Source organism: Mirounga angustirostris, unplaced genomic scaffold, assembly GCF_029215605.1.
Source record: "Mirounga angustirostris isolate CCGP_5_RB_7025 unplaced genomic scaffold, mMirAng1.0.hap1 SCAF_1, whole genome shotgun sequence".
Taxonomy (NCBI): domain Eukaryota; kingdom Metazoa; phylum Chordata; class Mammalia; order Carnivora; family Phocidae; genus Mirounga; species Mirounga angustirostris.
The window spans coordinates 130072951-130088383 of NW_026991709.1; the positions used below are offsets into that span (position 1 = coordinate 130072951).

Here is a 15433-nt window from a genome sequence, read left to right on the forward strand (position 1 = left end):
CCTGCATGGTTGTTCACCACCATGCACTTTCACTGGTCATGGCCTCTGGCCAGAGGTTGGCACACCTGGCCCCCAGCGGCCTGCACCTGCCCTCGGTATCTGCCCAAGTCCCACTTTGGGATGTGGGAAGAAAAAGCCAGACTGTTTCCCTGGTTTCCCTAGCCTGGTGCTACCTGCCTTAGGGTGCCTTATGTTAAGCCAGAGGGTAGGGGAGCCTCAGGTGCAGCCCCGTGGCCCTCCCTTTAGGAGGTAAAAGGGCCCAGGCAACCATAACTCTCTTCTCATAAAATACTGGGATTTTTGACATGGTTACTTGGCTCTGGTCTTGCAATGAAAAGCATTGAGGTCTATCTGGGCCCGTAGCCCACTCTCTCGGCCCCTGGAGCTCCCGCATGGTAAGCCTTCCTGATATGCTCGGGGTTCTGAACTGCCATCTGTTCCATCTTCTCTCTGCCCAGGAGCCCAGTGGTGCCCAGCGGGGTTGTGGCCATCGACAGACATTACTTCCAAAACACTGGAGCGTATGACCCTCTCATGTCCCTGCAGGGTGGCGAAAACCTCGAGCTGTCTCTCAAGGTATGTCCTGGACCAAGGGAGGAGCCAGGTGGGCTCTGTGGAGTAGTGGGTAAGGTCCCAGCTTGGAGGCAGCCCTTAAATGCCCCTGGTCAGGTCTAAGGCTGCAGGCAAAGAATAAAGTCATGAAATGTGGTGTGTCCCCTTCCCATCTGTCTCGTGCCCTACCTTGACTGTGCCCCCAGCCTCCCTCACGAAGCCAGCTATCAAACCTCCCCATAGGAAAGGGCACAGTATCAGCCACGCATACTGTACATAGGGGTTCCCCTACATTCTCTGTGCACGGCACCCTCAGCATCTCTGTTATTATTCACAGCATCCATAGGCCAAAACCAATGCCAGACAGTCTGTGCATTGAGTACCGTGGTCTCCCTTTATCTGTGGTTTCAGTTGCCCATGGTCAGCCGCAGTCCAGAAGCAGACGATCCTCCTTCTGAGGTATCGTCAAGTTGGTCGTAGCTGAACTCTAGGTCACAGTGTCTGCGACATTTCTCTCACTCCATCTCATCACAAGAAGGGCGGGTACGTTATAAGAAGATATTTTCACAGAGAGACACCATAATCATATAACTTTTATTACAGTATATCATTATATTGTTTTATTTTATTATTAGTTGTTGTTCATCTCCTACTGTGCCTAATTTATAAATTAAACTTTATCACGGGTACGTATGCATGTATAAGGAAAAAACATAGTATATATAGGGCCCAGAACTATCCGTGATTTCAGGCATCTACTGGGGGTCCTGAACATATCCCCCGTGGATAAGAAGGAACTACCCTAGCTCCAAAAAATAAGTATTTGTCCTAAAACTTTAGCGCCTGTTGGGCACCACCCTACCTCGGAATCAGATTAGACCTCGTTTCCCATTCCGTGTCGATTTTAACACGATACTTGCTTTTTCATCCCAGCAATCACTGAAAGCCCAACCCAGTAGAGCTGTCCATTATCAGAAGTGCAGCCATCTAATGTTGAAACCATGAATTACCTCAAGCTTGTAGTTTGCAGAACATCCAACAGATGTCACTATGTTTCTCTCAAACATTTAAAATGCCCTGCGTGGCCCTTTGAGGTTGCTGGGGCACCCCGAGGGTACCTTGGCATACAGTTTGGGAACTCCATCTTTGTTGTGTTTCAGTTCATATGCTGCCTATGCTAGGAACGTTTTTGTTTTTCCTCTTTATCCCCAAGGATGAAAGGAAAGGCTTCCTAGCAAATGAATTCCAGGCATTTGGGAGTAGGCAGGAGCGTTAGCCGAGAACACTGAGAATCCTCCTGAAGAAGGAGAGACTGACTATGTTTAGAGAGAGCTTGCTTCCCCCTTGCAGGGGACGTCACGAGCTTTTAGGAATTCCCTGACCACTTAGGGACCCCCTTTCCCCTGAGGAGGCAGCTTTGGGGAACAGGGGAGCACATGGCCACATCTCTAAAAGTGCTAAAAGTTGCCCCTCTCTGTGCTTCAGGGGAAGGGCACGTTCAGGTGGTCGCGTGGATGTGGCCCCCGCACTCCACTGGTTCTGTCCCGGGACAGCTGGGCCCATTCTTCCCATCCTGTCACTCTCCCGCCCAGAACTCCCAGATCTGGAAACTCTGTGGCACCCGAGGACTACAATTCTCTTTCCGATTTTGGGCTCCTGATTTCTTGTGCATTTTTCCAGCCCCTGGATTCCTGACTTCCCATGGACTTGGAGTGGTGTTCAGGTGTTTATTTTTCTCATTTTCTGGCAGGTCTGGCTCTGTGGTGGCTCCGTTGAAATCCTCCCCTGCTCTCGGGTGGGGCACATTTACCGGAATCAGGAAACCCACGCCCCCCTTGATCAGGAGGCCGCTCTGAGGAACAAGGTTCGCATTGCTGAGACTTGGCTGGGCTCATTCAAAGAAACCTTCTACAGGCACAGCCCAGAGGCCTTCTCCTTGAGCAAGGTAAGGAGAGATCCAGGTAGGGGCTTCTCGACCCACCACTGGGCCACCAGCGGGAGGGTGAGCCAGGGAGTGCCTCTCCCTCTAGCCTGGAGGGGAAAATACAAGCTTTTGGCTTGTGCTTCCCTTAAGTTGCCCCTCTCAAGTGCCTCCTCTACTAGGCAGGACTGCCCGTCTCTCCCAAGCATCAGGTCATCCCAGCTGGTCTTGGCCTGGAGCCTCCTGATGTCAGTGGGATGACATCTATGGGATGTGGCATAGAACACATTGGGGCAGAGGACAGATTGTGCAGGGAATAAGCAGTAACAGGTCTCAGAGGGCCGTTTCATCCTGGGCAAAGTGCTCAAGGCTACGAAATTACCCAAGACATGAAACAAAGAAAGTATAAAAATAAACATAAAAGATCCAAAACAAGCCACAGAAAAATGAAAAATTTAAACATTTAATTAAACGTCCGCAAGCAGCGCATTTTCAACGGCCATTCAGCTCAATTCTTATGGGGTAACACAGAATATTATTCGACATGAGATGTGGGTTCCCATTAATGTTTGCTATGCTGGGAGCAGGGGCTCCAAAGGTAAGGTTTCTGTGACCCACAAAGGTCTTGGGACAACTCCCACAAGCCCCTCGCCAGCCTACTCTGCTGGGTCTGCTCTATTCTCTGATCCACAAATCTCCGCATCTGTTATCTGATGACTTTCACAAGGACAGTGGCACTTCCTACTGGTAAATGAGAAGACCTTTTTGTTTTGTTTTGAACATTCCTATTAATTCATGTTTGGGAAATATCCTATTGCTGACATCACTGTCAAGATTTTATTTTATTTTATTTATTTTTTTTTTAAAGATTTTATTTATTTGACAGAGAGAGACACAGCGAGAGAGGGAACACAAGCAGGGGGAGTGGGGGAGGGAGAAGCAGGCTTCCCGCCGAGCAGGGAGCCCGATGTGGGACTTGATCCCAGGACCCTGGGATCATGACCTGAGCCGAAGGCAGAGGCTTAACGACTGAGCCACCCAGGCGCCCCAGTGTCAAGATTTTCATAATAGCACTGCCTCCCTGAAGGTGGAGGCATTTACTTTATGCATTTACTTTAAATTTAAATAATTAAAAATTAATTTCGTTCTACAATTTCTATCCTCCCATCCCATCTCCCACCCCACCCCCAAAACCCTCATGTAGATTTTGAGATACAGAAATTCTGGGCACCCAAAAGACAAGGCCGGGGTTTCACTGTTGGGAGAGTTGACATTCTCTTGTTTTTTCCTCTCAAGCAAGGTTATACAGAAGAGCAAGTTCATTGTCAGCATGCCTCCTCATTTGAGGTCAGACAAGGGCTGGGTAGATTTGCCGGTTTGTTTCATTACCAAGAAAGGTGAAGGTGATAGAATATGCATGAAGGAATATTCCTGCTCTGGGAGCTAAGTCCAACCCAATAGAATGGCTGGCGAGGTCTCAAGTGAACGTTCAGAATGCTGAGAAACTATAAAAAACTTGTATTAATTTCCTTAGAGGAAAGAGTAATAGATCTCTTTGGTTTAATGGTAGGTACATATGCTGAATAAACAAGACATTCCTGCCCCAGAGAAGTTGTTCTCAAGCTTCCTGTGAATAAAACTCACCAGGAAAGATGGTTAAAATGCAGATTCCAAGGGTGCTGCCCCAACCTATTGAACCATAGTCTCTGGTGTAGGGCCTAGGAACCTGCCTTTTTAACAAGTTCCTTGGGCATTTCTGAGCCAGGTGCTTGGGATCACAGTTTGAGAAGCATGCCGAGAGCATTTCAGTATGGAGGATTCAGACCTTACTCCCCCCAACATTTCCATCTGAGGAGTAAAAAAAAAGAAGAAGCTGAATCAAACCAAACTCACTTCATATAGCCTGTCAGACCAGTGTCTGGTTGCCAGCCTAGAGGCCATCAGGCGGGAACTCTGAAATGGACTTCCTGCTCCAGCCCTCTCTCCTTTCCTCTCCTCACCCCAGGAAATATTCTCTTTCTCTCTCTCTTTTATTAAGTACTCAATGTCGGGCTTGAACTCATGACCCTGAGATCAAGACCTGAGCTGAGACCAAGAGTTACATGCTTAACCAACTGAGCCACCCGGGAGCCCCACACTTTTGTTTCTGTTTTTGATCTTTCCAACCACTCCTTAGCACACCTGTCTTCCCTAAAAATATCCAGGACTTAGTACCAAATGTTTGGGTAGGTTTCCTTATATCTTATCAATATAGCCAAATACATAAATTTATATTAAAGTGTTAAGGACTTACCTGATATCCATCCCAGGACAACTGTATTATAAAGGAAAATCTCAAGGTAAGGGGATAGCGTCATCCAAAGGAATGATTCGTTAATGGAGGAGATTGGGCACTTGGAGGGGAAGAAAAGCAAACTTGCCTTGTCTCCACCCCACCCCACACTTTCCCAGCTTATTTCATCTGAGTGGCCTTTGGGTCAGTTCCTGCCTCCATAAGGCTCATTATGGTGCTGCGTCACAGCAGCCTAGCTTCAAAGGCCCACCGTTCTGCCGGCTTCCACAGAAAAGTCCTTAGAACACAGGTATAATGGTCTCTGTCGACTGAAGATGTGAGGGATTATGGGGAGGGAGTGACCTCACACCCACGTTGCTCACTCCACAGCTCTCTGTAGAGAGCGTCCATCCTATTCTGTCCCTTTTAAACCTCTTCTCCCAACACATGACCTTCCCCGCTGTCTGCAGCCCTGGGGAACGGTGGCCTCGGTCCCCTCTCTCTGTCCGGGTCCTTCAGCCACCTCTGTCCACACATGAATGGTGGTAAACAGCAGGCTTTCCCTCTCACTGCCCGTGTCTTTCTCCTCCCTCAGGCCGAGAAGCCAGACTGCACAGAACGCCTGCAGCTGCAAAGGAGGCTGGGTTGTCGGATGTTCCACTGGTTTCTGGCCAACATCTACCCTGAGCTGTACCCATCTGAGTGCAGGCCCAGGTTCTCTGGAAAGGCAAGACAGACCCCAGGGAAGATGCGGGGGGGGTGGGGGTGGGAGGCGGGGAGGAGGGGGCAGGCAGCTTCCCAAGACAGAAACTGGGTGTTCAGGAGTTTGACCATGACCCTGGCCACACAGTCCCAAGCTCCACGGGGCCTCAGAGGCTTTCATATCTACCCTGAGGGAGGTGACTGGGTTGCCGTGAAACTTGTTTCAGGGCCTGTCATCATGACAGGTGTGGCCTGCCTCCTGTCCCTTGGGATTAGAGGCTTCAGCTTGACCTTGCTCATTTCTGTGGTCTGAACCTGACCCCTTGAGCTACACAGCAGAGAGAGGGGAGAGGAATGGCGCCTGACACAGGGCGTTTTTACAGTGGACAGCGGGATTCACTTTTGTACGGGTGTCCACTTTCAGCTCCACAACAGTGGACTTGGCTTCTGTGTAGACTGCCAGGCGGAAGGGGACATCCTGGGCTGCGCCATGATGCTAGCTCTTTGCAGCGACAGCCGGCCGCAACAGGTGGGTAGCCGGAGTTCTCAGCGTCACAGACCTGCGAGTGGTCTTTCCTGGGATGCTCCTCACTTCCCTTTGGGGAACCACCTTTCAGGGGTCCCATGTCCCCCACTCCGCCGACCCGGCCGGCTCTGCCCACCCCACCCCACCTCCAGGCACACGCACAAACACAGAGAATGTCACCAGAGAATACAAGCATCCAAGCCTGAGGGAAATGGATGCTTTTATCGAACGGATGAGGAAACTGAGGCTCAGAGAGTCACTAGCCCAGGGGTTGCAAGTTCAGATATGCCCAGGATCAGGCAGGGAAAGGAGGTGAGCACAATGAGCTGGGTAGAGGCTGTTGGGCCTGAGAAGCATGTGCCCATCTGAAAGCACAGCAGCACCTGTCCCCCAGCCTCAACAAATGTCTTCTCTTCTGTATGAAAGTGGGCCCAATATTATGACACCACCCCCCAATTTTTTTAAAGATTTATTTACTTATTTATTTGACAGGGAGAGACACAGCGAGAGAGGGAACACAAGCAGGGGGAGTGGGAGAGGGAGAAGCAGGCTTCCCTCCAAGCAGGAGCCCGATGCGGGGCTGGATCCCAGGACCCTGGGATCATGACCTGAGCCGAAGGCAGACGCTTAACCAACTGAGCCACCCAGGTGCCCCACCCCCAAATTTTAAAAGACATTTGAAACCCAGGGTTTATGGAAAATCTCCTCATTTAAATTAAACATCTATAATCAGAGGTCAAAGAGAACCACGGTGTGCACACACATTTCCACCAGGGCACAGCCTGAAACATCTGGACCGGCCAGAGATCCTCAGCCAATTAGGACCAGAGACAGGGAAAGTGGGTCACCTAAGTGGGCAGTGTAGACACGGAAGCACTGAGGAGGCCAGGGGAGCCCAGAAAGTGGTGCCTCAAACCCACGACTGTGGTTACAGTCTTGTCTCAGTCCCCTGATTCTGAGGCCTCCCAAGCAGATGTGTTGTGGCTTTCAGGTACTTCGTGTGGCTCTGTGGGAGCCAGAGTGCACAAAGGGGGGGATCTTTAGGGCACCACGGGAGTCTGGTGTGTGTGTGTGTGTGTGTCTGTGTGTGTCTGTGTCTGTCTGGGTGGGTGTCTCTGCATGCGTGTGTGTGTGCACGCTTGTGTTTGTGAGTCGGTGTGGAGCAGAGAAGGAGGGCTGGGTTTGGAGCAGACGGGCCTCCCGGCCTCAGGTGACCATGCTCCACTTGCCAGAGGAGAGCTTACACACAGATGGAGTCACTGGCTCCCAGCTTCAGAGCCTTGGCCTCATTCAGAACATTTCCCATGCACAGAGCAATTTGGTCTGTGAAATGCCTCCCACAGGGAGGAAGCCTTTTCCTCCATGGTCAGAAGGAAAGCAGAGAGTACAAATGCCCCTCGGGAGCAGAGGGGCATAGCACAGAAGCTCTCCCGGGATGCCAGGGCTGGTGGGGCCTCTCCCCCGAATACAGTGCTCTGATGACTTGCTTGGGGAGGGACCAAGAGGCAGCAAGGAAGACAAACTGCACGGCTTTCCCCCGAGGCCCCACTCTGCAGCACAGCTGGACCTGGCAGGACCCGACAAGGATGGGGCTGCCGTGGCGACAGGAAAAGCTTATGGTCCTAGGGCAGCCAAAGAGAGATGCTGAACATGCCCAGCAGTCACTCTGCCCACAGGGACAGGCCCCTCCCGGAGCCGGAGTTCCTATTCTTGGATATAGATGGCTCACCATAGGGCAGACAATCTGAAATCAACACTGAGAAATCCAGGTGGCGCCTGGTTAAAATCTAGGTCTAGTAAAGATGGGTCAGTCCAGTGGCTCGTCCATTCCTTGCTTGTGGTTCTTAACCTTTTTAGGTTATATCTGGTCGTTGCCCCGTGGGGCAGGATCAACCCTTGACCCCAAATCTGGTTCAGATCTGGAGACTGATGATTCCACACATGTAACAAGAGAGAATGGAAAGCATGATTCACACAATGAGACTTTCTGAGGGCGAGCAGGGCAGGCTTCCAGGCAGGCCAGCAACTGGCTTTGGGGCTTATGTGGTCGGGGGATGGGCCAGGTGAGTATTCCCAAACTCCGGCTGCTCTTACCTGGTTTGAACTTCCTGCCAGCCCCAAAGAAGAAAGCACTTGGCTTTCTTATGAGCTTGCCCCAAAGTGCAGCAAGGGGATAAGGTGAAGCAGGTGGAGCTTGAAAGCTCAGAGGTCAGACATCAGACATGGAGTCAGACTCTTTATTACAAGTCACATGGTTCCTTTAAGAAGGTGATGAATTCTAAGGACAATTTCCCAGAAAAAAACACATATAAGCACATCTGGACAAAATTTTAACAATTTCCAGGGCTCATGGATCCCTTGAGGCCCCCTATGGTCCATGAAGCTCTAAAACCCTTGGTTCATAATTCCCAGAAGCTAAAGGAAAGAGTCAAAGAGTAGAACCATGTCTCCTCCTGCAGCACCCCAGGGGTTGGTAAACTTCATGCCCTCTATTGTCTGAGGAGAGAAGAAGGTAACTGAGTCAGGGGAAGGCTCTAGATGCTGCAGGGTCATTCCAGTACCCATGTAGGTCCCTTGATTATCAGGAAGGTCTCTTTGTATCTTAGGGTATAGATTTTCCTCAAAATTTCCATCGTGCAATAAGTTCTCAAGGCGGTGGGAAGCCTCAGTGATGCTGGCTGAGGGTTGGTGGGTCCACTCTTTTCACAACTTCGATGAACCTAGAAAGCCTAGCCTGCCCCCAAATCTCTTTCAGACTGTGACAGGGGCCTTTGCATTAAGGCCTCTATTAAAAATAAACAACAAAGTACAAGTTGCTGGAGATATTGATCAAATGAGTCAAGTAAGGCCCCAAGAACCTGGGAGCAAACTCCAGAACATGTCTTGGAGGAACTGGAGTCCAGCCTGGCAGGGAGGACCTGTGAGGCCAGGCTTGGCCGTGCAGGCTCTGGGATCCCAGAGGAAGGCCTACACCTGGAGGGCACGTGGGGAAACAGGTGCTCAGGATCCATGTGGCCTCTTTCAGTTTTGCCCTTTACCAGTGTTACAGAACACTCCAAAAGGCATTCACACCTGGCACAGGGGAGGAGGACATAGATATAAAGTGCTAAGTGAGGAAGCCATGTAATGTGGTAGAAACAGCTCACCACTTTCTAGCTGTATGACATCAGAAGCCTTCTTAACCCCTCTGAGTCTTGGTTTCCTCTTCTGCAGCTGGGAATCATGCAGTTTCCTGCATGCCAACAGAATGTTAGCTTTTGTGGGTTTTCTGATTCTTGGTGGGGAGGAGGGGACTAGCAAGGACTTGTATGTGTAGCAAAATCATGAACTAGATAAGCTGAAAGTCCTTCTCCTAAAAGCACCTAGATATGCCATATAAAAATTAAGAAGAAACACATAACTGAGTTTGTGACAAAGGGAAATCTCCAGGGGCCAAAAATCAAGAGGCAACTTAAAACAGAGCCACAGGGCATTGGCCAAGCTATCCTGCCGGAAGTGAGGGAAACTGGGGAATCCAGAGGCATTAGCTACATGCAGGAGTAGTTAATGAGAGCCTACAGCCTGTGACAGGTGAGAAGTTGGAAATGAGACATCATATAAAGCCAACTTTGACCTTCAAAGAGTAACCTATCTGCCAAAAGTTTGACTAGAAAAATCCACCCACAGCACAGGAAGATGACAAGGAAACTTGTCTACCTCCACAGGGTCTTTGTATAGGAGAAAGTTACTTCAAAAAAAATTTTTTAACCATAAGCCTGCATCTAATATGGGTTTAGGTTTCAAATTTATGTGTGGTGTGGGAATCCTCAAGCAAGACTGGCTACCTAATTTGTGGGGCCCAGTGCAAAATGAAAATGTGGGGTCCATCATTCATTTATTAAGAGTTTCAAGATAGTAACAATAGAGCATTAAACCAAGTATACGAAACCAAAAACATTAAACCCTTCTAGGCATGAGGCCCCACGTGAATGCACAGATCACATGTCCATGAAGCCAACTTTGTCTCCCAACCACAAAATTAATATAAAAATTCGTTCAGGCTGCACCTGGCAGGAACAGAAAATGGTTTTGTCAGAAAGTGCTCTCCAGCCGGGGCACACAGTCTTCCTAAAGTTAAAGCCCCTCTGCAAAGATACGCACATCCAATACTACAAAGCATGGGAGGAAAAAATGACCATGAGCGAGAGTCAGCAGATGCAACAGACTGCAGGAGAATTAGTTACAGACCAGGTCAGATCTCTCCAGAAAGAGATCACCTTGGGCCTCAAGAGTGTTCCTCATCTGCTCCTCTTCCAGTGCACTCACAACACACAGCATTCTTTATGGCCTCACCTATGATGCAGTAAATAGAAAAATGGAGACACATGGCAGAACATATAAATATGAACGCAACAGCAGGTGGCATGTGGAGATTTCAGAGGCTAGGTCTAGTCTAGCATTGTATGTGTAGATTTGACTATGAGATATGGTATTGCTGACCCTCCTAGAATCTAAAGATTGGCCCTAGGCCTCAACCCTATTGTGAGCTCTCCTTCCTTCATCTCCAGCTTCAGAGAAGATCTCCTTCTAGCTATGCTAACAACAATTCCCCCTGTCCCAGCACCTGAAGCACACTAGCAGGAAGGAGATCCACTTTGGCAGCCCACAGCAACTGTGCTTTGATGTCAGGCAAGAGCAGGTGATTCTTCAGACGTGCTCGGAAGAAGGCCCTGCCATCCATCAACAACACTGGGACTTCCAAGAGGTAAGTAATCTGTTCAGGAAGCATTCAGCAGCCGGGAAGGTGTCCCAGGGTCTTCCAAGAGCTCAAGTATTACCATACAGGCCAGTGCCCCTGCTGTTGAACTTGGTGACTTGGCATCAAGGCCTCAGGAGGAAGTAAAGCCAACCTTGCAGCAAAGTTGGACCGCCAGCATCTTGAAGTGTACTGATTTGCCACATCTCTGTAAAGCTCTGATGGTGATCATGGCAGAGAGAGGAGACAGTCCCTTTTTGAAGTTTATTAGCTCAGGTCACCAGTAAGACCATGGAGCATGTTACAGAAGTAGCCAACTACCTCAGTGATGTGGTTTTAGGAGCAATAGAAAGGCTCTTCCTTCCCTACTTGGTGACAAGTGAACCTAAGACTCGGGGGCTCACACATGCTCAAAGACATCTTGGAAACCAAGTTAAGGTCCTTTATGAATGATCGTAAAGGATCATTTTAACCAAGTCCTGTGGATAAGATACATCTTAAAATAATAAGGGAAAGATTAGTGAGTAAGATTCACCCAGTATAATTCAAGCATTAAAAACTAAGACTTTAAAATTTAAAGTATTATCGTTCAGCCATAAAAAGCAATGAAGTACTGTTCATAGTAGCACTATTTACAATAGCCAAGAGGTAGAAGCAAACCAAGCATTCAATGATGGATGAATGGATAAACAAAATGTGAGATAGATATATATATATATATATATAATGGAATACTATTCAGCCTTAAAAGGAAAGGAAATTCTGTCACATGTTATAGCATGGATGAACCTGGAGGACATCACACTAAGTGAAATAAATGTGTCACAAAAGGACAAATACTGGACGATTCCACCTATATAAGGTATCTAAAGTAGTCTAATTCATAAGTAACAGAAAGTAAAATAGTGGTTACCAGGGGCTGGGCTGGAGGGGAGAGTTGTTTAATAAGTAGAGTTTCAGTTTTGAAAGATGAAAAAGTTCTGAATATCTGTTTCACAACAATGTGAATATACTTAACACTACTTAACTTTACCCTTAAAAATGGTTAAGATGGTAACTTTTATGTTATCTGTTTTTACCACAATGAAAAGAAAAAAAAAAAAAGAAATTAGGTACTATTTGTGCTACAACATGGATGACCCTTGAAGATATCACACAAAGTGAAAGAAGCCAATCACAGAAAGCCATATCTTAAATGATTTCATTTATAGGAAATGTCCGGAATAGACAAATCCATTAATCAGAAAGCAAATTAGTGATTTCCAGGAGCTAGAAGGAGGGAGGGACAGGAAGTGATCGTTAATGGATAGTGGGTTTCTTTTTACAGTGAGGGTTGCATACACCCTGTGAATGTATTAAAAGCTATCAAGTTGTATACTTTTAAAGAGTGAATATCATGGTATGTGAATCTTATCTCAAAAAATAAACAAATGGACATTATCAGCCTTGTTGGTGAAAATGTTTAGCTTTTCAAAAACAAATCAATTTTTTGTTGAAAAAGGGATGGCTAGATTCAATATTAAATCTGGTGGATTTTGAGCAGGAAGCAGCTGTCATCCTCCAAACATGACTGACTTGGGCCCTCTGTGTATCCTTGAGCTTTTGTTCTCTACAGCAACCTGGCGGCAGAAGTACTAAATTGCAGGATTCACAGGGAGCAGAGATCAAACTAAATCTTTTTGAAAGCAAAAATGTACAAGTACAGTGATAACAGTGAATGTCACCAGTATGGTATAAAGACTGAACATGCTCTATACACTGGCATGCTACTAACCAGAACTCTCTAAGAAATAGCACAATTATACAATCTCAATAAAGATAATTTAATTAATGACCTCAAGTTTCCAAACAATATTTATATTTAGAGCTACCAGAGTTATATTTTATATTAACCAACATACTACAATTCCTTACCAGGCCAGTTCACACCACCTCTATAATTCTCATAATCATTAGCACAAAGCTTAGAAATATCCTTCTTTGCTTACTGATTGCAGGGAACTGACTGGTTTTCATTTCTTTTTGTTTTTCTTTTTTTTTCCTTTTCCTTTTTTTTCTCTTTTCAGAATGGAATGATTGTCCACATTCTTTCTGGGAAATGCATGGAAGCTGTGGTGCAGGAAAACAGTAAAGATTTGTACTTGCGCCAGTGTGATGGAAAAGCCAGCCAGCTGTGGCGATTTGACAACGTCAGCAGCGTGGATAAATGATGAATGCCGGTGTCAGAGGGAAAAGAGAAGTTTAGTCATCACAGTTCAGCCCCAAGAGAACTAAAAGAGCATGTATATTTCATGAAGCAGATCCTTTTGTGTTTGTATTCCTGGTGATAGTAGAGAAGAAAGCTCCGTGAATGAATATAGAAAGTCTTTCCTTCTTGCACCTTTTTGCATTGACTTCTGGATGTTTTAGAAAAAGAAAAAAAAAGGGATTCATTGTCTCATTGTCTTCATCTCTGATAGATGGTCATTACGTAGTACAGAAGATTGTTTTGTTTTGTTTTTTTCCATTGAGCACTTGATAATTGCTTTTATCGCTGATAAAGGAAAGAGGTATGGACAGTCTCGGGCAACACCTCCAAGTATACATAAATCCAATTGATAAATTTTTTGCAAATGGCCCTACCGTGGATCATCTGTGTAGCCAACCGTGAAAATTAAAGTGTGAAGAGGTTGTGAAGGCCTGAAATCTCCAAAACTTTGGATTAAGTTCATTAGGACAAATTCCATGTTCATTGGCTGAACCATAGCTCGGAAGAAGGAAGAGAAGTCACTGAGCAAAGAGTTGGGTTGAAGAGAGATGAAGAGCTTTGACCCAATTTTCCAGCTCAACCTGGCAGGCAGCAAGAGCCAGCAGACCTAGAATAGGATGTTTTCATGTAAATGAGAATTTCCTCCATACTTTCTACCTCCATTCACCCTGCACTAGCCCTTCTCTACCTTGGATAACCCCAACCAGAATCTCATGCAATGTATTTCTCTTTAGTCGTTGCTATTGGAAAGGGTCAGCTCAGACTGAGCGTTCCCAATAACAAAGTGTATACAGTTGAGAAACTCTGCTGATGCCTTGTTATAAGGTTTGCATTGACTGGATCAGAAAGAGCAACCTCCATAAAGAGGTAAGCCTCCCAGAAGGGAAATGTCTGCATTTGAGCCAAAATTCATATGAAAGGAACCAGAGTTGGGTATTAATGTCCATTAGGACTGACGTGGCCGTTTCTGAGCCTGGGACCCCCAAATGTGCCCACAGGTTGAATGTTCACAACTGGGGGAGGAACATACTTCCACTAGAGCCGAGCCAGTGCTGGCAAGAGCTAAATGGCTCTCCTTGCTGTGCTGGCCTACCTAGTTCGGCCATAAGGAGCTGTTGAGTGGCGTTGGTTCTGCTGTTAAGAAGACACCATTTATGCCTATTTCTCCTCCAAGTGGAGTTCACTCTCCATATGGTCAGCTTAGAAACCTCCCTTCAAAGATACTGATCTCCTCTGGGCTATCTCAGAATTCAACGTGTTTCAAATAAGAAAAACTAGGTAGGAAGTGAGGGCTTCTAAACAATGCCTATCATAATTATGTATTCTTTTTCCACCAGCTTAAGTCAATGGCCCACTGCATTTCTCCTTCCTCAGAATACACTCCAGACTTGTGCTGTCTATGGTAGCCATTAGCCGCATGTGGTTATTTGAATGTAAATTCATTAAAATTTTTTAAAAAATTGAAACTCAGTTCTTCAGTTGTGCTGTTGACATTTCTAGTGCTTAATAGCTGCCCATGCCTAGTGGCTACTGTATTGGAGAGCACAGATATAGAACATTCTATCACTGCAAATAGTTCTATTGGACAGTGTTGATCTGGATAGATTCATCATCCCATCGAGAGAAGAGATTTTAGCCACTGTCTTCTTCCTTGAGACATGTCTATATTTAAAACAAATTCCCCTAACATCCTGAGGCTGAGATGGAGCTAAAAATTCTCAGATGGCAACCTTGTAAATGGTATTAATAGTTGCAAACTAAAATTAAACAGGACTTCTATTTTTTTAAATGAACTTAATTATTGGCATTGTGAGTATTTGAAGTTGCTGAAATAAATTAATATAATTAAATAAAAGGCTGAATTCAATTGTGTAAGTTGTGTTTGACAGTAATTAACAAAAGGACCCAGATGGCTTATTGCTTAATTGGTTGAACAAAGAAAGAATGTGGGGTTCCTTGCTTCTTTAACCATCCCCATGATTTATTACTTTATTATAGAAATGGCTGTCAACTCAGTCCCTAGCTGGTACTTACAGATCCTTAATTTAAACAAAACAGATGTCTCCATTTAGTTCTAAAAGAAATTCAACCTTCTCCTCAGAGTGTAACCAAGTGTTCAAATTCTGTTCTCTATGGACTCTGCTTTGATTTTATCCACAATGATCATTTTAAAAGTAGAGAAACCTGGCAGTTGAAAGATTTGATTCCCAAGAGTTTGATCTTCACTTTTATGATTGGACTTTATTGTTCAGAAGTAGAGGCAAGAGATAGATGGAACATCTTGATAGTATTCAGGTTGCTGGTTCTAGTTTGTTCTTGAGGTCTTGCTAGATCCTTGTCCTCAGAGTCCATAAGACATCCCATAATATTTTGGTTTAATCCAGTGCTCCTCAAATTTCACTGTATTCACAGATCATAAGGGGATTGTGTTAAGATGCACAGTCTAATTTGGTAGGTCTGGGGTGGGACCTGAGATT

General features: G+C 46.2%; 1 protein-coding gene across 4 annotated transcripts in view; it reads left to right on the forward strand.

Annotated features, from left to right (window-relative positions):
- The window catches only part of GALNT15 (polypeptide N-acetylgalactosaminyltransferase 15), a 48675-nt gene extending 33864 nt beyond the window's left edge, over nt 1-14811 (forward strand). For all 4 annotated transcript variants that reach the window (XM_045903846.3, XM_045903847.3, XM_064588276.1 and 1 more), the window contains 6 exons: nt 459-576; nt 2303-2497; nt 5341-5472; nt 5872-5976; nt 10574-10717; nt 12775-14811. In XM_045903846.3, coding sequence (XP_045759802.1) covers nt 459-576; nt 2303-2497; nt 5341-5472; nt 5872-5976; nt 10574-10717; nt 12775-12918 — 838 coding nt within the window. In that variant the 3' untranslated portion in view covers nt 12919-14811. The remainder of the gene's footprint in view (nt 1-458; nt 577-2302; nt 2498-5340; nt 5473-5871; nt 5977-10573; nt 10718-12774) is intronic.
- The last annotated feature ends 622 nt before the right edge of the window (nt 14812-15433 follow it).